Genomic DNA, 22393 nt, shown 5'->3' with positions numbered 1-22393 from the left:
GTAAATGAAGACTGCTCTTGCATAGACACAGTACTATCCTGCTGTTCTATAACTTCAATATCGATAACTTCTTCAGCTACACAACCTAAAGCAACAACCGGACTTAAACTCTCAGCACAAACACTACTCTGTCTACTTTGCCGTCTAAGATTGTACCCTCCGGAACAAGACGCATTCACTTTGCAGTACCCATAACAACTCTGCATCTCAGGCTGCATAACACAAACAACATTTTCATAATGGTTACCATTACAATTCTCTAAATACACTGCCTGATTGGACAACTGCCTATTCTTGCAACTGTATTCAAGCCAGCGATCACCACAATACGTGAAAATATTCACTCCTAAACAATCTGCTGCTGCTTGAATCTCTACCTCAGTGGCCCAAGTACCAACACGTTGCATTCCCGATCTACTCGCATAATCTGCCATTGACGAATACTCGCGACGCAAAGTATATGCTAGAGGATTGGCCCGTAACTGCTTAAACACAGCTAATCTAATTTTTCTATGATTCTTCTGTGTGCCACACACAGCTTGACTAACCGCTCTAAAGAAACAATTACCATCACCAACTATTTGCTCGTTCCTACAAGGAGCCCCTAACGCACCAACCTCTGTCGACACCAGATCAAGTTTCTCCGACTCCACGTTCAACTGTTTGCACAAAGCTTGTGCAACGTCGCTGCGCAGCGGATTAAACTCAAGTCTTTTCCTTCTCACATCACTGACAAATACAACATCTGAATTAACCAGATTAACATCCCTGCTTTTCAACTTTTTGGATGCACGATCACCCACCGAAATCTTGCGTTTCACACCTGTCTGACTGTTGCTGCTGTCAAGTGTTACCTGTTCAGCCGACACTTCAAGTGCTGGCTGAAGAGGTAAGCTACAACCAAACTCAACCTCTCTGCTTTCAACAGTTGCACTTTGACTTTTGTGAGTGACACAAACACCGGCAATCTCAAACGGCTTTGGAGAGTTCATTGCGGTGGCAAATTTGCATATGTGATCAAACACACGGTCAAGGCAACTAAAATACACAACAACACTAAACCCGAGCTCATCTACCATGCCATCTGCACCGCGTGCGTGGGAGTCAACAACTGCATACTGCCCATCTCGACCAATGATAGCACATGTGCTGCCACTCACAGTCAGAAAGCATGTGTCATATTTGCTACACATCTCTCCCAAACCATTCCTGAGAGTGGTGTACACACCTTCATCAACAAACTGTCCCTCAACCACATCAACATCACCAGAAACATAGTCACCATACTCAAACTCAAATTCCTGTCCATCAATGATGGACTCTTTGGGCAAATCTGGAACACACAGCAGTTCAGACCTCCCACTGATGGACTTACTTTCCCACAATGATGTGTAGAGCTTGTCCCCCAACTCTACAACCTTATCCAGATCGTCGGACTGCCAAGAAAACACACTATCAATGCTGTGTTTGGCCAAAGCTACCAAACTTACAGCCATACACTGACGCCCTCCGTATAGGAACCGATCGTCCCCTTGGTGAAAAGTTCCCCTGACGGAACTTACATCGATCTCTGGCCTGACTGACACGCTATCCTTGAGCGTAGCTGCAACACCGACGTCAACACTCCCTGCCTGCAAACAACGTAGCACTCTCACTGTCATCATCTAGTGGATATGGCATGACGGAAATGCCATGGACGGCATACCACTTCGCATCTAAAGACTCCTTCAGCTGACGGATGTGAAGCATCAAGTCAGCAAGGGATGTGTTGAACACAACCACAGATGTGCCAATGCTAGATGCCATCCCAGATGCATCGCGCACGCCGCAATCAACAACCACAAGATGCTCATTATGATCAATAATGGCACTTACTGCACCACCGAGGTCCAACAGACACGCGCCATGCGTCAACAAATGCTCTTGCAGCTTCTCAAACATCATGGTGTCCCCCTCCAGTAACTTAAAGTCACTACGTGCTGGAGGAGGAATAGCTACCTGCCACTGCCTGCCAAACACCTTCTGCTCCTCAATCAACTCACACAACCATTTAGCGCTACCGTTCTGCCTAGCTTCAACTATGTCACTGGCCAGTTTGCCACCTTCTATGCCTATGCTGTCGATATCTTTCCCTTTCCATGTACACACTGGTGAGATGACATGTTTCATAACTGCTGCAACACCACATGCTATGGATGTCAGTGTGTCAGAACTGAGTGGTGCAGCTCTGACACAAAGACCAGGAACAAAAGCCCTCAGCGGGGCCTCCGCACACCTGCAAGAAAGCGGGTTAGCGTCACACTTACCTGTGTTGGATCTTGGTGTCGGCCGGACACCAAGATCGACGACAGGCGGAAGGTCCCCCCCCGGCGCTGCGACGGCGGTGGTGGCAACCTAGATGAAAGAAAAAAAACATTAAATGATTTGAATAATTTAACTATACTACTATTATTATAAAAATGGATTACACACCAGGGTTCGTACACATTTTTCAAGGTAAAATTTTCCAAACTTTCCAGCACCTTATCGCTGGGGTAAAATACATGTCTACAGGAATATACTCATGATTATTTTTTTCACTTTTTATCACAATTATGTACATTGTATTACAATGTCAACATCTAAAATTATGTTTCATACTAGCAAAAACTTTGTGTTCTCCTTTAAGTTCTAATGTTTTATCCCAAAAAAGAGAAGCCACTTGGCGTTCTTCAGGTATACCTGCACCAAGAGAGACCTGAGAGCACCCTGTTAAACTTTTATAAGCTGTTCGCTTATTCATCAAAGTTTAATATTGAACGTGTCATCAGTCCAAATTGCATCAAAGTCACCTTCTCCTCAGCCATCATTTTCTATTGCTACCAGGCTGCATGTGTGATGATACACAGATTTTATTTCTCCTTGTAATAAGCAAAGTATCCAGTCTGATCCCAATGTTGCCAAGACAGAGTTATAATGTCAAGCACTTTCAAGCACTTAAACTAAAATCCAAGCACTTTTCAGACCTTGAAAACACAACATTGAAATTCAAGCACTTTCAATGATTTAAAGCACCCGTATGAACCCTGACACACACAGTTTGCACAAAACTGTACTAACCTCCCCCCTGGCATCCACTTTCAGATGAGCAGTTGCAGGCGGTGGCACAGGTTTCACCACGGGCAAAGCTCTCGCCGAGACCTAGAAAACATTTTGTTGTTCCGATTATTGATGTTATACGGCAGACATGCAAAAAATACACATTTTTTAATCCAAATAAGTCTAATATTGAATACAATTGCTACAAACCTTCTGGCGTGCAGAAGTCCGACGATGTTCCACTTTTGGACGCTGATGAAAGAAAAACAAAATAAACTTTCTCAAGCCATATTTGGGCAAAAGCCCTTGTGGACAATATTGTTGTTGTGAGTGTGTCGGAAAGAAGGAGATACTAAAAACAGTTGAACCAACCAACATACACCACTTGCATGCAGTTTACCTTTGAGCTTCGTGGAACAGCAGTAGGATCAGGGCTAGGAAGATGGGATGGAACAGCAGCATCCATCGCAGCCAACACCGAACTGCTGAACCAAACGGGGTTGGGCTGGATGAAAGACTCCAGAAGTGAAGTCGCGTCAACCTGTCAAATACATATACAGAAAGACAATTGTCAAAATGCCATCATCAAATCAATAATCATATCCAAAACAGTCTAGGCTAAAATCAATCATAACATACCTGCTGCTGAACCACCCTCTCTGCACCAGAGGACTGCTCAAGTTCCTCAGGTGCTCTCCTCTGTAATGACAAAATGAGATCCTTTGTATTAAACAACCAATCAACCATTACAGAGTTCAGCTGTTAAAAATAAACATCAACCACACGATGACGGTGTGTAAACAATTACCTTCCTGGCCTTGCCAACGACGGTCCACTCAAAGGGGTTTGATGGACGAGGTACGGTGACCTCTCCCTTCACAACCACCTTTGGAACAACCTGCCTACGAGGCTGCGACGCTCTGGGAGCAGGCTGAGGCTTTGGTGTCGGAGGATGCAGGAATTGGTATGCAACACTCCACAGCAGCCCGGCAAAAATGGGCATGCCGTCACTATCACTGAGGTGAACCTGCAAAAATAATGAAAATGAAACGGATTAAACGATATCTGCAATAAACTTATCATTCAACTACAGAGAAAGTGTAGACGAGGCTATATATTCTACTTACACCATCTCTGCTCCACAGCTCAAGCCGGTCCATGGGGAAATGCTCAGCAAAGGGGAAGTACCTGACACCTAAAAAAGACAAATCATCCATTATACCAACATCTCTATGCATTTCATTTAAAGTTTTAGATAACAACCATAATGATTATGGAAATTATATTATTCATTCAAACAGTCTGCCTAAAAACATATCATCCATTATACATGAACTATATTTAAACTATGGTATTCTTAAAACTTACCCATACGTGCTGCCACACGGCGGAACTGTTGACGCAGCAACTCTTGCTGTTCGACTTCAACAGTCAAACGGGGTGCAAAGTCCGTGACACACACCTGTAGAGTAAAGTGGTTGTTAATAACAGAATAAAAATGTTCTGATAATGCCATAACTAATGATATAAATATACATTATTCTGCAACAGATAATATATCAGTATATATACACACACACAAAAGAAAATAAACCTACGTTAGGCCATCGCGAGCAGGCACTGAGCAGGAGCTTAGCAAAGTCTGCCCCAGCCTCGTCGATGGTCCTGCTGGATGTCAGGTTATTGCTAGGTGCAATGACCAGGACTGCGTCAGGAGTCCGAGGAACAGCAGCATGTAGCAACTCGGTCCTCAGCTCCATCGCACAGGCCCCGGGTGTGGACATGAAGCCAAAGGAGAGTGAGCCCTCTGGCATCGGGATGAAGCCATCTACGATAGCGCGTAGATGGGAATCACCGACAACAAGAACAAACTGGAAAAAAAAGATTAGTTTGTTATAGAATGAAAATCACTAATAAACCCTTTTATACTTTTATTGTTATCTTTTATTATTATGTTACCTTCTTGTCAGGTGATTCGGACGGCAAGACCAGCTTGTGCTGACGGCCTGTCAGCGACTTTGACCACTGGTTCACAGCATGGCGCTTACCGGTGCCGGACTCTATTGATAAACAGAAAACAACAACAAGATACATATACTTAATGAAGCCTTTCAAATCATCATTGCAAATCATGTAAACACAACACACCTTGCCACTAGGAAAATATGTATAGTGTACACATCTATGGAAAAGATTTACATACGTGAGACAGAGGCATTGGGAGGCTGCTGCGGTTCCACGTCAACCTTTCGCCATTCTGCCAGACGTTTTTTGGCTGCCTCCGAACGACGAAAAGACTTGCCCCGTGGCATCTAATAACATTTAAACAATTAATTAATATTGACATTACAACTCATCTTTAGACTGCAATAATTGGACAAAATACATCTTAACACGTTTAACAAGCAAGCAGTGATGGGAGAAGAAGAATTAAGATTGTTACTTGAAGTGAAAGTCTCACCAAAATGCAACCTAGGCTTTTTTTGTTAATGTATACCAGTCAAACCTTCGTGTAAAAGGTATAATTATGACAAAAGAGGCACTTTTAAGATTGACCGTATTTTCGCTCAAACTCATTTTCAATGGGAGTGCATGGGGCACTTTTACACTAGCATTAAAACTGCTATTTTTAAAACACTAAGAAGGGTCAACACAACATGAAACTTTACTCATAGTATCACCATGGTCTCTACACATAGCTCAAGTGAACCACATACACTCTACCCAGACATTTCGATACCCGAGTACGTCTGGGCTGAACTGACGACAGCTAGAGGAAGAAGCTACTGATAATGTCAGTTGTTCAAACTCTCTTTTTGTAAATTCTGGGTGTACAAACAATGTTATCAATGCTCAAATTCATGAATAGAGACCCTGGTGACATCACTTGATGTCATTTCATTTACGGAGGGCAATGTGAAGACTGTGTGGTGAGTCTGTACTTCTCCTCTTCAAAATTACTATCAATAATATGGTATGCACATAGAGTAGATCAATCAGTTGTCAACTGTATTATCAACATGTTCACGTGAACTTGCATTAGATGTTACAAATATGCAGATAAAGTGTATAAAACCACGAATTGATCAAAGTACGGTGACAGGTCTGAAGTCTGCTGTGAACATAAGTCCCTAAAATGGCTGAAATGTCACCTGTGTTACCTTTCAACTGTGATAACCATTCACTGTAACACAGTATGAAATTAAATTATTACATTTTTTTTTTTTAATCAACAAAAGGTTTCTCTTGTTCTCCTGTCCTGTAAACTGTGTTACTCCTCTCAACTATGTTACAAGTGGTCTTTGTATGATGAATAACTTTTAATTCAGTGTAATGTGGATTTATGTTGAAAAAACGTTCATGCATCATCATAGCATCTCGCAGAATATCCATCATAAAGCTCCAAAGTCAAATTTTTAAATAAGTTTGACTGATAGCCTCAAAACCGCTGGTGAATAGACTCAAACACTTTTCAAAAAAAGTGTGTCATTAATTGTGTAGCATTTCATAACATTATGTTTTATATGACACAACATTTGTCCAAAACACACTTGACAAAATAATGAATCAAATGTTTATTTTCATTAACATTAAAAAAGTTATTTGAGCTTAACCTTTCCAATTCATACATTTGGCGAATTAACATTGTATACTATGGAAAAATGTGGTTGATTTATCGAAAATAATTACTGATATTTTGACTTTTTGGTTGAAATGAAATCTCCTAATCATAGAATGACTACATAGCTATATGAATACGGATATTACTGAAGACATGTTTACAGCTGGTTCTACAGTTTGATCATATTGCTAAATTAGGAGTAGAGTGCATGGTGAACTCAATAACTTGCTTCTTTCTGTTTACTCAATACGTTTCTCTTTTTCTCTGTCCTGCACTGAAGCGCAACATCGCCCGCGAAGTTCAAAAACCTACTCCAACCAATCACAGCGCAGGACGCCCTCAGTTGAAAGTTCATCCCGACAAGCAAAGCGCGACCGCGAAATTCAAAATATACTTGCGCAAATCGCAGCGTAGTAACGGAAATCTTTACCAGTGTGGCGTTAAGATACTTGAAATTTATTTCGATATTAAATAAAATGAATACTGTCTAAAGACTTGCGTTGCTAGTAGCTTATAGCTGATTTAGCAAACAAACCAAAGGCATGTGCTACCAAACATAACCTATGCTAACAGCCAACCAGCTCTCCTAAGACTAACGTTACAGATAAGCCAGCATCGATGACACATACCATAACAGCAGAAGAGTCATTCACTATTAACTCGGTTAGAACAAAACCCCGAAGGTTTCTGCTACAGAGCAATGCTAATACTGTCTGCTAACTAGCTCTCTCTTCAGCAGCACAATCATAGACAGTCAAACAGGGCGACTTTACAGAGAACCAAGAGTGTTAAAAACAAACAAAAATAACAGCATGACACTCATTCACAAAACATAACTTACACACACAACTTATCTTACTAAAGTTTGCAGCTAAGTCTTATGCTAACGCCTTGTAAATTCAAAACTCACTCACCGTATTGAGCAAGTCCAAACTCCGGATGAAGAAAACAATGCTGCTGTCTTAATCCGAAATGTGTGGGAATGTATGTCAGTATCTGTTTGTATGTATGTGTGTATGTATGTGTGTATATTCTCTCTGTCTCTCTCGCTGTCTCGGTGGGAACTTTAGCAAACTCCAGGTAGGACTTTCGTCTCCAAAGGTTTTTGCTAAAGGGACCGTTAACTGGGTTCAGCGTTCTTTTATAGGCTAACAGGTGACATGCAACCAGCCAACCAATCACAGCGCAGCAACGTCAACCGGCTGGCTGCGGTGTATGTTCTTGGTTGAGACTGTGATAAGAAGAAAAATTGTTCATTACTTATTACTAGTTATTACTAAGTGGGATTAAACAAATAATTTAGCACTTATAAATCTGTGAAATAAACACTTGTTGTGTGTATTTTTAGTGGATGCTGAAATGCTCCATGCAGCCTATCCCCACTACATTAACTTAATGGTAGAGTCCTATACTACCGGAAGGCAACACACACATTGTCAAAATACAGTAATTTGCAAGTAAATTATTTGCTGGCTTTTATCTCTCACATAAACAGTATTCATGCCGGCAATAATGCGAATTTGAGCTACATTAAAATAAACTATTAAATCAACACCACTTACTACAGACAGGGACCGAGACTGACGTAACTCCGGCTAATACAGCGATCAGGTGTCATTGCCAGCCGCCAGTTGGTAACGCTAACATGTTATAATACGTTTAAACAGCAGTACATCCACACGTATATCAACCTGCAACAGGGAGACGTCTAGGTTATTCACCCCGTCACTTTCGTCACGTTGTTTTTTATTGTTTGGGTCGTCGGTCAAGTTAAAAGCGATGAAGATGGACAGGTTTGACAGTGGACTTGTGACGTGACGTCTGTTTTGGCAACGTCATTTGGTGATGCATTCAAATCGGTTTAGAAAGCTGGGAAAAATCACACTCCGGAGAGTGTGGCTACCAGGTGGTCACATAGGCGTGAGAAAAGTCACAGATTACCACAAATGACACTGAAATGTATGTTTAACGTGGGGAAATCTATATATGTGTGTGTGTGTTCATTCATGGCGATATTTTCTATGTAATGAATGAACATAATCTAGTATTACCCATTAATTTCTTATGCCAGTCAATTTTCATCAGGAATACCACAGTTGTTACGAAGTTGATTAGCCAACTCAAAATTCAGTGAACGTGGTTATCAGCAATTTGATATGTTCAGATGGCTAGTGTGGAGGATATCATAAGATCTTGACAAAATCAGAGGACAAATTACAGCTGCAAGCAGGGATGAAAAGACTTTGGCATCATTAGAGAGCAAACAACTAGATGTCTCCTGTGACTTTTGGCTGAATCAATGACACCTATGAATCCTGTAAATGTCATGAAAATGGCATAAAAGTTTTAGGACTAACTAACTCTTCCTGTGTCCACTATGTATTGCTAGAAATCACCCTTCAATTATATGTGATGTTGTAGAGTATGATGTGAAAAAAAACAACCTGCAAATGTCATGTACCGACATTATATAAAGCAGTTGTCACCAACCACCGTGCCGCCAAAGAGTACTGGTGAGAGGATGCACTGCACGGGGGAGTAGCACTACCTGACATACACTGCACAGAGGAGGGGGCTACCAACCGTGTATACACAGCCATCATTGACACTTCTCAGACACTCACCTTGACTCTGATTGGTTCTGTTGATTTGAGTGGCAAATTCTTTCAAACCAAGACACACTGGCTGCAACCACAGACAGTGGATTTTTTTCATAATAGATGTGTATCTTATTCTACACTCAAATCATAATGACTATTTTAACCAATATAAGAAAATAGTTGTACATACTACTAATTTAACTTTGTCATTATAAAACAAACCACCTCTCATATGCAACATTACAACATCAGAAAAATTAATTTCCTTCTTTCAGAAACACAAATAACTAATGGCTAACACTAACACCTCTGGAGTGCTATTCTTTTCTTTACCCAATATGGTAATATTACCACTGTTTTGTGTGTGAACACTTATGACAATTCCTAACACCCTAATCACCATAGAAGTTGTATACACAAGGAGACAAACACGTATGTAAACAACATTTATTAAACGAAGACAAATAACAAAACAAACACAAACTCCTCAGACTCCTGCCACATCTTCTCCTCCTCCTGCCACCACACCTTCTCCTCCTACAGCAAATGACATAAACAACACAAGCAAATAAATTATTACTTCAATTACACTCACATATAAAGGCAAAGCTTGAATGAAACAAAGAATCTCATTATAGTCTTTTGCCTCTCTTCCTGTCCCTCTCTGAGCTGTGAAAGCTCAAAGACGGACAACAAGAGACTAAATAAGCTGGTGAAAACAGCTGTTTCAGTCTTGGACTATCCTCTGGACACCATTAATAAGATGGGTGAGAGGAGGATGTTAGCTAAGCTGACATCAATTATGGACAACCCCTCTCACCCACTACATGAGACTGTGGGGGCCTTAAGCAGCTCCTTCAGCAACAGACTGCTTCATCCACGGTGTAAAAACAAACTCTACTGCAGGTCATTCATTCCAACTGCTGTCAGACTGTTCAACACCTATAACACTTAACATAACACCATAAGCAACTACTTATCTTGCACTACTTACACTTCTACCTCCGCCATCTTGTGCAATTATTCTGTGCAATGATACTGTTTTCTTTTTTGTACATATTCATATTCATACACTGACTCTGTTTATTTTAAAATACTGCATTTAAACACTATTTATATATGCATCCAACCTCAACAAGCCAATATTCTTACAGTTTATTTAAATTTATAAATCTATATGTGTGTCTACCTGCTACTGTGACAAGTTAATTTCCCTGATGTGAGATAAATAAAAGTCTCAAGTCTAAACTACCACATTTACAACTTAACCTCCTCCAACACCTCCACCACTCCTACAACAAATAACATAAACAACACAGGAAAACACATTATAACAATTCTATTACACTCACATATAAAGGCAAACCGTGAATGTAACAAACCACAACATTTACAACTTACCCTTCTCTACCTCCATTACCACCTGTAGCATTTCTGCATCAGTGACCTCTGCAAATACACACAATCATAGTGTTAGGTGAACTATTTGACTTTTTCTCACACTCAATTACAGGATTCCTACACATTTTTCTGGGTAAAATTCAAGCACTTTAAACAGTAATTTTCTAATTTTTCCAGCACCTTATTGCGAGTGTAAAATACATATGCACAGGAATATATATACACTCATGTTTATTTTTCATTCAGTTTTTATCACAATTATGTAGATTGAATTATGCTTAAACATCTAAAATTATGTTTCATCAAAGCAAAAGTTTTATAAATTCAAGGAGGACACAAAATTTTATCCAAAAAAAGGTATGCCTTCTTTAAGCAAACTTGCACAAAGACAGACCTGAAAGCACCCTGTACTTTTGTTTTTGGACATACATTTTTATGTTTCAAAATGTCTAACCTATCTGTAAGAACTATTGGCACACTTAAAGCTATTACAGATGTCAATGCCTGATGTGACGTTACAGAGACAAACTGAAAAGTCACGTTTCCAACTCTGTCGTTAATCAACTGGTGTGAGTCACTTGTCTCCTGACAGCCTGTCAGCAGCAGGAAAGATGCTCTGTACTGCAAAGAGCGCTGTTGGCTTATTCATCAAAGCTTATTAATATTGAACATGTCATCAGTCCAAGTTGCATCAAAATCCACCTTCTCCTCAGCCATCCTTCTCTATTCCTACCAACTGCATGTGTGACGATACACACACAGGCCATAGACGGCAGACACATTCAGGCAATAACTTAATGACGTAACATAATTTGATTAATGCTGCGTTAATTATTATTTATGGTTTTCATATTAATTACATGCGTCAATGCGTATGTTTTTTTCAGTCTTAGTTAACACGTTAACTTTGACAACATTTGATCTAATTTCCTGTGTAAAACCACTAATTTAGCTAATGTTAGCAGTTATCATAAACAAAGTTTTAATGTGCAGCGCTGGCCTAACTTACTCAAAAAGTCTAAACTTACATGTCATGTGACTGGAGAGCACAGTCTCTCCCATGGAACAAATCTCTCAATTCTCTTACTGATTTTATTTCTGCATGTACACAAACTATCCAGTCTGATCCCAACTTTATGAAAGACAGAGTTATAAAGTCAAGCACTTTCAAGCATTTACACTTAAATCCAAGCACTTCTCAGACCTTGAAAACACAACATTGAAATTCGAGCACTTTCACAGATTTAAAGCAGCCGTACAAACCCTGACTTTTCATATACATATACTGCTGACTCACAGTAACTGAACTTACCACATCGAGCTGCCATCAACTGTTCTTTAAGTTTGGCATTATCAGCCTTCAACTGCTGGATGGCTTTATCTCTTGTTTCAGCCCGCTTCGCGGACCATGCCGCCTGCTGCTTGAAGGCACGATTTTGCCTCACAAGCCGGTCCACCAGCTTCATCCCCATCTCACCCACTTGCAGGCTTTGTCTAAAAAGCTTTGCCCGCGGGACAGCCTCATCCAAGCACTGATACTGCAACATACACACAACATACAAACATTTCACCAGCATAAATAAACATTACCTGTTCCTTATATTTCTACTATACACATAGGCACTCAAACCCACATACGTATTTTTCTAATGTTTAAATTACTGTTTATAGCTACTAATGTATCTAACGCTGTTAATCTGATGATAAATGACTTAAATATAGAATCTGGGTATATAATGACAACCTTCAGACATGTAAATGTGACAGCTGTCTAGCACACTGTCAACTTGTTTGACTTTAAATATGGACACGACCTCCATTATAGATACTTCAGAATCACTCACAGTTTATTGATGCCTGAGGGTATTCCTTTTGTTACACTTGCTAACACTCAAAGTCTAAAATATGCATAAAATGCACTATATATATCTATATACCTATACATATAGATATATAGATATATATGACAGGCTTATAATAATTCCCTACTATTACTTAACTTTCTTTTTAACATTTACTATATAAAATATATTTTACTGTATAATGTCATGGGTTATACAACTTGACTCATTAAAAACAATACAGATACTAAGTAGTATCTTGATCGTATCTTGATTTGCAGACTTTGTTCATTTTTGCCTGCATAATTATTATTATTAGCACTTTGACTATAAAATATAGGTAGTTTTTATTCACACAGATGTCACATTTACATGTCAGAATCTGGTTATTGTAAACACAGCTCCAATGTTTAACTGTCATTTATCATGACGTCTGTCATAACCCTAGTGGCAATCAACATGCAACGCCTGATTCAATACTTACAGACATCAACTGCACTTCCTTTTGATACTGCGTGGCTTCAGGGTCGTCCACGCAAGTCAATTTTGAAGGTGACTCTGGGAATGCCATGTCTACATTTACAGTATAGAAATACACAACCAATTCAGATTTAAATATCAGTCAGTCACAGCAATAACCACACACGTTTTGACATTACTTGTAACATGCAATTTTTCCATTTATCATCCAACAGTAGCGTTAGCATGCTTTAGCTAAGGCTACATAGTTAACGACCTAACCCGCAATTACTTAGACCATCCATACACACTTTCAAAACAATGTCTGAATACTAAATCAACTAGCTTGACATCTGTCGGTAACAGCAATGGCTATGCTTCTTGTTGACGTGTTATATAATGCTATTAAATGCGTTGGTACAGGTGAATGGCAAATGCACAACCTACCTCATGCGAATAACTTGAGATTCTGGCGGTCTCCGCCAGTATTGCACAGGTGTAACATGGGAAATCGCGACAGATGTCATTACGCATTCAGGGAATTCAGGTACATTTTAACGCAGGGAAGCAGCGAGCCCACGTCATTTCTATACACCTGAAGTCCCTGAATGCCTCATGACATTTCGCAATGTTACTATTGCAAGTCCCGACTATTGCTAACAGAAAAACATTTTCCCGAATTTATCTAACAGGTAGGTTGCTGATGTGGCTTTCACCTGTAACAACACACCTAATGTCAGCATATTTAACATAAACAACAACCCAACCATATCGATTATGTCAGGCTAGTGGTTTTACTATTCAAACATTATTTTCTGTACCTAACGTTACCAACAACCTGCTAAAGCTACTGGTGGATTAATGCATACAAGTGCATGTTACACGTCATATGTGTTGTTAGTAATGTGATTGATTGATATGTAAATCTGAATTGGTTGCATATTTCCACAGTTTAAATATAGATATGGCGTGCCCAAACTCCCCTGCCAAGTTCGGCATCGTGAAACACGCAGAACTAATGGGGATTCGCTGCTGTCGGACACTGTAAGTAGGCTATCTAACCAGCCAATGTATGTTTGATAACCAGCAACTTCATGACAGACGTTAACCACCCCAACCATGAAGTGTTTATGAAGCTGCCTTCTAGCAAGTACGTACACAATGTTTGCATACACGTGTAGAAATCAATGCTCTGGTAAAAAAATAAATGATAATACAATAAAAGACAACATCAGCTATTGCAGTAGCATTGCTTAGCAATGTAACTATTGCCAATAAAGTGTACATACAAGAATATTGTATACTGTAGCCAGCTTCTCAACCAACGGCATCCCCTAGAGGCAATCTTCACAGTTAAAAATACGATTCTTCAACATAAACTATTAACGGGTAGTATTCAGTCTCGCAGTGAAGCTCACGGAGCTAACATACACAGCTTCCGGTTTATCTCATTTCAAAACAAAAGCACGTGATTCGAAATACATTCAAAAACAGCTGCAATTACACAAGTCAGTGCGGTTAACTGTATAAAGAAGAATCATACAAAGTGCTATCAGCTAGCTTCCAGTCAATGTAACGCTGTTGCTCTGATGATAAATGACAGTTCATTATTGAAGCTGTGTTAACAATAACCATATTCTAATATGTAAACATGACATCTGTGTGAGTAAAAAGCAGCAACATTGACAATTGGCTGATTGTGATTAATCCTTTTTACAACAACACTGATTTTTTTTTTTTTTATCTAAAGACTAATTGTACAATAATGGAGACAAAATTTGACTAACTCTACAAATCAAGATAATTAACTACAACTGCCAGTGAACCTGCTTCCTTCTCTTTTATCAGTAAAGTGATGTATTCCATGACATAACATTATCATGATGAAAACAAATTAAGTTATTTTAGGCTTCTATTATAAATATGCATAATTTAGTTATATTATATGAATTTTCTGCACATTTTCACCCTTGACTGGTAGCAGGTGTAACACAAGCAATTTAAACTCTGGGATGAATAATTTATTTCTGATTCTTATATAATGGAGTCACTTGTCCATATTTAAAGTTAAATAAAATTCATAGTTCACAATATGGTAGACAGATGTCACATTCACATGTCAAAATGTTGTCATTGTGTACCCAGATTCAATATTTAACACTAATTTATCATCACAGTAACAGCAATATACCTTCAAACACTCATGTTAGCTGAATACATTTCCTAATGTAGTGCTTAGCTAAATCATTTATGCCATCCAAAGTTCCTTTACATGCTTCAGGTTTTCTATGTTATTGCATTTACTTGTTAGTTGAAGTTGATCATATTCTGTCCGGTTAGTATATGTGGATTGTGTGTAAGCATGTACATGTGTTGGCTGTAACCTCTAACATGCATCAAATATAGCCAATAAATGTACAACAAGTACAAACAAACAAAACATACATGAATATCAATAGATCAATTGTGATATCCAAAAAGTAGCACTGTATATTGTGTCATTATTTTTGTCCAGTATCAAAGACACAGCAGCACAGTAAAAGACTGTGTGCTTTCTCAGCATTCACTATTTGTTTGCATGCCTGCATGGAATTACTGCCCTGATTATAAAAGCATTTCCTCAATACAACTGGTCAACAGCAGGCAGTTGCCACCAACGTAAACAATGACCAAGCAATAGGGCTTCAGCCGCAGGGCACTTGGATGGCAGCATGCCCCGACACGCGCGTGGACTGCGAGGGCCCGTTCAACGCTGCTTGCAGCTTTAATTAGGGCCCGAGCAGGGAACCTGCGAGGTCCCTATTGTAATCGTAATGATTATTATTATTATTCTTCTTTTTTTTTTCCTTTGTCCAAAATGATCGCATTTTTCACTGCCTGAACATACCCCAAAACTCACCAAACTTGGAATATAAGTCACACCTGGCGAAAAATTTTATAATCTATTGTCGTCCTGAATTTCCACCACTAGGTGGCGCTGTTATTAAGGGAAACGCGTTTTGGCTAATAAGTCCCATATACTTTGTCGCACGTTCAAAAGTCATTATATCCACGCGTTCAGTGAATTCTGCTGAATCTCGTGGTATAGGCCACGCCCATTTCCGCCTCCCGTTTTTTTTCGCTACATCGCAAAATGTCGAAAACCTACTTTTTCGAACTCCTCCCAGGCGATTTCACCGATTTGCACGAAACTTGGCACACAGCATCTGTGGACCCTCCTGACAAAAAGTTATTAAAGGAATTTTGATAGACCACACGATACTCAAGTTATTAAATAACAACTTCCTGCAGATTTGGTTACAAACAGGAAGTGTTGCATATCTCCACATTGGAGTGGTCTAATGACATGAAACTCAGGATACTACTTCCCCATGAGCCCCTGAGGCCCTGTGCAAAACTTCAGGCGATGACCACAAGGTGGCGCTCTTTAAATTGATGTATTTTATATCTCCACAACGGTTCACCGGAATAAGACGAAACTTGGTACAGTTATTGTCAGTGCCCTCCTGAGGACATCTGACAAAGGGTTTACCGATCCACCACTAGGTGGCGCTCTGGCGTCACTTTAATTGCATAATTGGCCCTGTGCCCACATCATAACACTTATGGAAATGAAATTCATAGAGGTGCTATAGAATGGCCCCTGTGACTCACTCACCGAAAATGACCACCAGGTGGCGCTATTTTCAATGCAAAAGCGTTTTTGGCTCATAACTCCCACTTAATATGTTGCACATTATTAATCCTCATATTTGTGTATTCCCTGAATTTAGCTGAATTGTTTGGTGTAGGCCACGCCCACTTTTGCAGTAACTTTCCATTCGCAAAATCGCGACAAATGAAAAATGTACTTTTTCGAACTCCTCCTAGAGAATTTGACCAATTTGCACCAAACTTTGCATGTAGCATCTGTAGACCCTCCTGACAAAAAGTTATCAAAAGAATTTTGATAGTCCATAAACTGCCCGAAAAATAAAATGACAAATTCCTGCATATTGTGTTGAAAACAGACAATCTTGCATATCTTTACAAAATACTGTCTGATTATCACATAAATACTCTTCATTGTGTGGTATGGCATGATGAGGCTTTGTGTAAAATTTGGTGCATATCGGCCAATAGATGGCGCTCTGGTCGCAGTCTAATCAGTGTCAATGGGATCTTCAAGTCCTCTTCAAAACTCATTGACCTTCATCCTTTTCTTGTCCCTCATAGACACTCCATTCCAACTTTAAGAGAGTCAGAAGACCTCAAACTATTGGGCATGTAATCAGTTTTTGAAAATCTTTCACGGTTTTCAAATCATCACAGTTTTAGTTTTAAGGATTTTTAGGCCGTCTTCTGATTTTATAATGGGTGTGTATTGGGTGAGCTAGAGTGCGTGACATACAGTGGAGAGCAGATGGAAGAACTGGAGAAAAAGTTCTCTTCAGCTTGATTTGGATCCCACGTCTTTTACATCACATAGACAATATATACAGGGAAACGTAGGAAATCTCGTTGGCTTTCAGCTGATGGTCTTATTTCAGATGTAGGACTTGCACTTTTGGCTGTTTGTGGTTTGTGACACTGCTGCATGGAGACAAATTCAAACAGTACAAAAGTCAGTTCCCTGAAACAGTGCTGAACACCACCATGGAGGCTTACCCACTCCTTATCAAGAACAAGCTGAAAACTGAACTGTCTCACATCTACAGCAATGATGAGTTCAAAAACCGTAGTGGAGCTGTGGCTCTGTACCAGCTGGTCACAGAGTGCAATCGTCAGGAAACCTTTTCAGAGACTGTGGCTCTGCTAAACATCCTCATCACAACTTCTATGACTACAGCTGAATCTGAGCGGTGCTTCTCAACACTGAAGAGAATCAAGACCTTCCTCAGGAAGATAATATCTTCTTAATGCAGTTGCCATGCTCTGTATGGAGAAGAAACGTATCAAAGACATCCACAACTTAAACCACAAAGTCACTGAGAAATTTGCATCTTTCAAGAAGAAAAGTGCTAAATGTATGTATAAAAAGTACAACTGAAAACACCTGAACAGTTTCTTCACAGGTTTAATATGTTACTACTAATTGTCAACATTGTTCTGCTTCTAAGGCAGCGGAGCAAAACAACCCACCTTTTCTCCTGTATTCTTTTCAGTTTCATGAAACCTTAAGAACCATATAACATTGGAAGTTTAATGTGCAGTGCTGTTGTTTTCATCTGACCACTACATGTCAATACAATGTTTGTAACAGTATTCATTTTACTTGATCTGTAAGTGTTAAAAAGATAATATTACTAATGATAAATGTTTGGAGATTTCTTTTGACATTTTATGTGATATATAGATATAATCATAATACATATCTTTATAGTAATAATGGAGTTTGGGAGGCGTTTTCCCATTCATTCTTGTGTGGACATTTCCTACTTTGCCTCTGCTGCTGCTCCAGCATATGTGCAGCCACAGAAACTGTAAGAAAGCTCTACAGGTAAAGGTCCAACAGCGCCCTCTGCTGGTGCAAAGAGTCAGGACATGCTCAGTTACAGAAACTGTAAGAAAGCTCTACAAGTAAAGGTCCAACAGCACCCTCTACTGGGGCAAAGAGTCAGGACATGCTCAGTCACACTAAAATGCAGCAGACCAGTCAGTGAGCGGACCGTATGGAGCTGCATGGACTTTCTGTGGGTTTCCCTAATGATGTGTGCATTCTTGAGGAAATGTACGTGGTTTCTGCTTGTAGTTATGGATAATTTGATCACTATTGCAGTTTACACATAGCCTGTGTCTCAGTAGTAGTTAGCTGCACTTTGCTTGCACTGCAGCTACATTTGGATTGTGAGGACTTAATGATGAATATTTCGTTTTTAATGCCGATTTTTCAACTCAGTCTGTTTCTTGGGATTGTGACCATGCTCATTACAGTTTAAAGGTCGAAATATGTACTGTGGTTAACAGTCAGTATATAAAGCTATCATGCTGTTTAGCCGTCTATAGGGTCGAACACTGTACTCGTGAAACCCCCCCTTGAGCTGCAATTTCATCCTCTTCTTCAGATTTCATCATGCAGCAGGTGACATCTCACATCCCATCAGTTAATCAGTTCTTCTCTGACCTGGCATCGACTCAGTCTTTGTCCGGGCAATCATGCAGTAGTTCACACAGTTTTTCTGACTTCAGCGTACATCATTTCAGACCGGCAATAGCAGTCCATCGAATTATGAAGCAACGACTTCCTCAGCGGAAGGTGTTGCTCGAGCATGCCCCGACGGCAGCAAGCCCCGACGGCAGCATGCATCGACGGCAGCAAGCCCCGACGGCAGCAAACCCCGACGGCAGCATGCATCGACGGCAGCACGCCCCGACGCGCGTGGACTGCGAGGGCCCGTTCAACGCTGCTTGCAGCTTTAATTAGGGCCCGAGCAGGGAACCTGCGAGGTCCCTATTGTAATCGTAATGATTATTATTATTATTCTTCTTTTTTTTTTCCTTTGTCCAAAATGATCGCATTTTTCACTGCCTGAACATACCCCAAAACTCACCAAACTTGGAATATAAGTCACACCTGGCGAAAAATTTTATAATCTATTGTCGTCCTGAATTTCCACCACTAGGTGGCGCTGTTATTAAGGGAAAAGCGTTTTGGCTAATAAGTCCCATATACTTTGTCGCACGTTCAAAAGTCATACATCCACGCGTTCAGTGAATTCTGCTGAATCTCGTGGTATAGGCCACGCCCATTTCCGCCTCCCGTTTTTTTTCGCTACATCGCAAAATGTCGAAAACCTACTTTTTCGAACTCCTCCCAGGCGATTTCACCGATTTGCACGAAACTTGGCACACAGCATCTGTGGACCCTCCTGACAAAAAGTTATTAAAGGAATTTTGATAGACCACACGATACTCAAGTTATTAAATAACAACTTCCTGCAGATTTGGTTACAAACAGGAAGTGTTGCATATCTCCACATTGGAGTGGTCTAATGACATGAAACTCAGGATACTACTTCCCCATGAGCCCCTGAGGCCCTGTGCAAAACTTCAGGCGATGACCACAAGGTGGCGCTCTTTAAATTGATGTATTTTATATCTCCACAACGGTGCATCGGAATAAGACGAAACTTGGTACAGTTATTGTCAGTGCCCTCCTGAGGACATCTGACAAAGGGTTTACCGATCCACCACTAGGTGGCGCTCTGGCGTCACTTTAATTGCATAATTGGCCCTGTGCCCACATCATAACACTTATGGAAATGAAATTCATAGAGGTGCTATAGAATGGCCCCTGTGACTCACTCACCGAAAATGACCACTAGGTGGCGCTATTTTCAATGCAAAAGCGTTTTTGGCTCATAACTCCCACTTAATATGTTGCACATTATTAATCCTCATATTTGTGTATTCCCTGAATTTAGCTGAATTGTTTGGTGTAGGCCACGCCCACTTTTGCAGTAACTTTCCATTCGCAAAATCGCGACAAATGAAAAACGTACTTTTTCGAACTCCTCCTAGAGAATTTGACCAATTTGCACCAAACTTTGCATGTAGCATCTGTAGACCCTCCTGACAAAAAGTTATCAAAAGAATTTCGATAGTCCATAAACTGCCAGAAATATAAAATGACAAATTCCTGCATATTGTGTTGAAAACAGACAATCTTGCATATCTTTACAAAATACTGTCTGATTATCACATAAATTCTCTTCATTGTGTGGTATGGCATGATGAGGCTTTGTGTAAAATTTGGTGCAAATCGGCCAATAGATGGCACTCTGGTCGCAGTCTAATCCGTGTCAATGGTATCTTCAAGTCCTCTTCAAAACTCATTGACCTTCATCCTTTTCTTGTCCCTCATACTTTGAGCTAGACACTCCATTCCAACTTTTAAAGAGTCAGAAGACCTCAAACTATTGGTCATGTAATCAGTTTTTGAAAATCTTTCACGGTTTTCAAATCATCACATTTTCAGTTTTAAGGATTTTTAGGCCGTCTTCTGATTTTATAATGGGTGTGTAAATTAATCTTTTCAGAGACTCTGGCTCTGCTAAACATCCTCATCACAACTTCTATGACTACAGCTGAATCTGAGCGGTGCTTCTCAACACTGAAGAGAATCAAGACCTTCCTCAGGAAGATTATATCTTCTTAATGCAGTTGCCATGCTCTGTATGGAGAAGAAACTTATCAAAGACATCCACAACTTAAACCACAAAGTCACTGAGAAATTTGCATCTTTCAAGAAGACAAGTGCTAAATGTATGTATAAAAAGTACAACTGAAAACACCTGAACAGTTTCTTCACAGGTTTAATATGTTACTACTAATTGTCAACATTGTTCTGCTTATAAGGCAGCGGAGCAAAACAACCCACCTTTTCTCCTGTATTCTTTTCAGTTTCATGAAACCTTAAGAACCATATAACATTGGAAGTTTAATGTGCAGTGCTGTTGTTTTCATCTGACCACTACATGTCAATACAATGTTTGTAACAGTATTCATTTTACTTGATCTGTAAGTGTTAAAAAGATAATATTACTAATGATAAATGTTTGGAGATTTGTTTTGACATTTTATGTGATATATAGATATAATCATAATACATATCTTTATAGTAATAATGGAGTTTGGGAGGCGTTTTCCCATTTCTTCTTGTGTGGACATTTCCTACTTTGCCTCTGCTAGTGCTCCAGCATATGTGCAGCCACAGAAACTGTAAGATAGCTCTACAGGTAAAGGTCCAACAGCTCCCTCTACTGGTGCAAAGAGTCAGGACATGCTCAGTCACAGAAACTGTAAGAAAGCTCTACAGGTAAAGGTCCAACAGCTCCCTCTACTGGTGCAAAGAGTCAGGACATGCTCAGTCACACTAAAATGCAGCAGACCAGTCAGTGAGCAGACCGTGTGGAGCTGCATGGACTTTCTGTGTGTTTCCCTAATGATGTGTGCATTCTTGAGGAAATGTAAGTGGTTTCTGCTTGTAGTTATGGATAATTTGATCACTATTGCAGTTTACACATAGCCTGTGTCTCAGTAGTAGTTAGCTGCACTTTGCTTGCACTGCAGCTACATTTGGATTGTGAGGACTTAATGATAAATATTTCGTTTGTGATGCCGATTTTCAACTCAGTCTATTTGTTGGGATTGTGACCATGCTCATTACAGTTTAAAGGTCAAAATATGTACTGTGGTTAACAGTCAGTATATAAAGCTATCATGCTGTTTAGCCGTCTATAGGGTCGAACACTGTACTCGTGAAACCCCCCCTTGAGCTGCAACTTCATCCTCTTCTTCAGATTTCATCATGCAGCAGGTGACATCTCACATCCCATCAGTTAATCAGTTCTTCTCTGACCTGGCATCGACTCAGTCTTTGTCCGGGCAATCATGCAGTAGTTCACACAGTT

The 22393-nt window shown here is 39.9% G+C and overlaps 2 protein-coding genes across 2 annotated transcripts; both read right to left on the bottom strand.

Annotated features, from left to right (window-relative positions):
• Window positions 1-72: 72 nt before the first annotated feature.
• LOC115588117 (uncharacterized) lies at window positions 73-1613 on the bottom strand (the record flags this gene model as incomplete). Its single annotated transcript, XM_030428498.1, has 2 exons — window positions 73-85; window positions 190-1613. Coding segments are annotated over 2 exons (1437 nt in total), but the record flags the coding sequence as incomplete, so codon positions are not given.
• A 4-nt stretch (window positions 1614-1617) lies between these two features.
• LOC115588350 (uncharacterized) lies at window positions 1618-7736 on the bottom strand. Its single transcript, XM_030428939.1, has 12 exons — window positions 7615-7736; window positions 5282-5390; window positions 5038-5138; window positions 4677-4949; window positions 4447-4540; window positions 4206-4273; window positions 3887-4105; window positions 3718-3777; window positions 3479-3619; window positions 3289-3330; window positions 3100-3180; window positions 1618-2394 (listed from the first exon to the last, which is right to left on the bottom strand). The coding sequence occupies exons 2-12, from the start codon at window positions 5388-5390 to the stop codon at window positions 1618-1620; spliced, it is 1965 nt and encodes a 654-aa protein (XP_030284799.1). The 5' UTR covers window positions 7615-7736.
• Window positions 7737-22393: the final 14657 nt, after the last annotated feature.

This window comes from Sparus aurata, chromosome 9, assembly GCF_900880675.1.
Source record: "Sparus aurata chromosome 9, fSpaAur1.1, whole genome shotgun sequence".
Lineage (NCBI taxonomy): Eukaryota > Metazoa > Chordata > Actinopteri > Spariformes > Sparidae > Sparus > Sparus aurata.
This window is presented reverse-complemented; position numbering and strand designations above follow the sequence as displayed.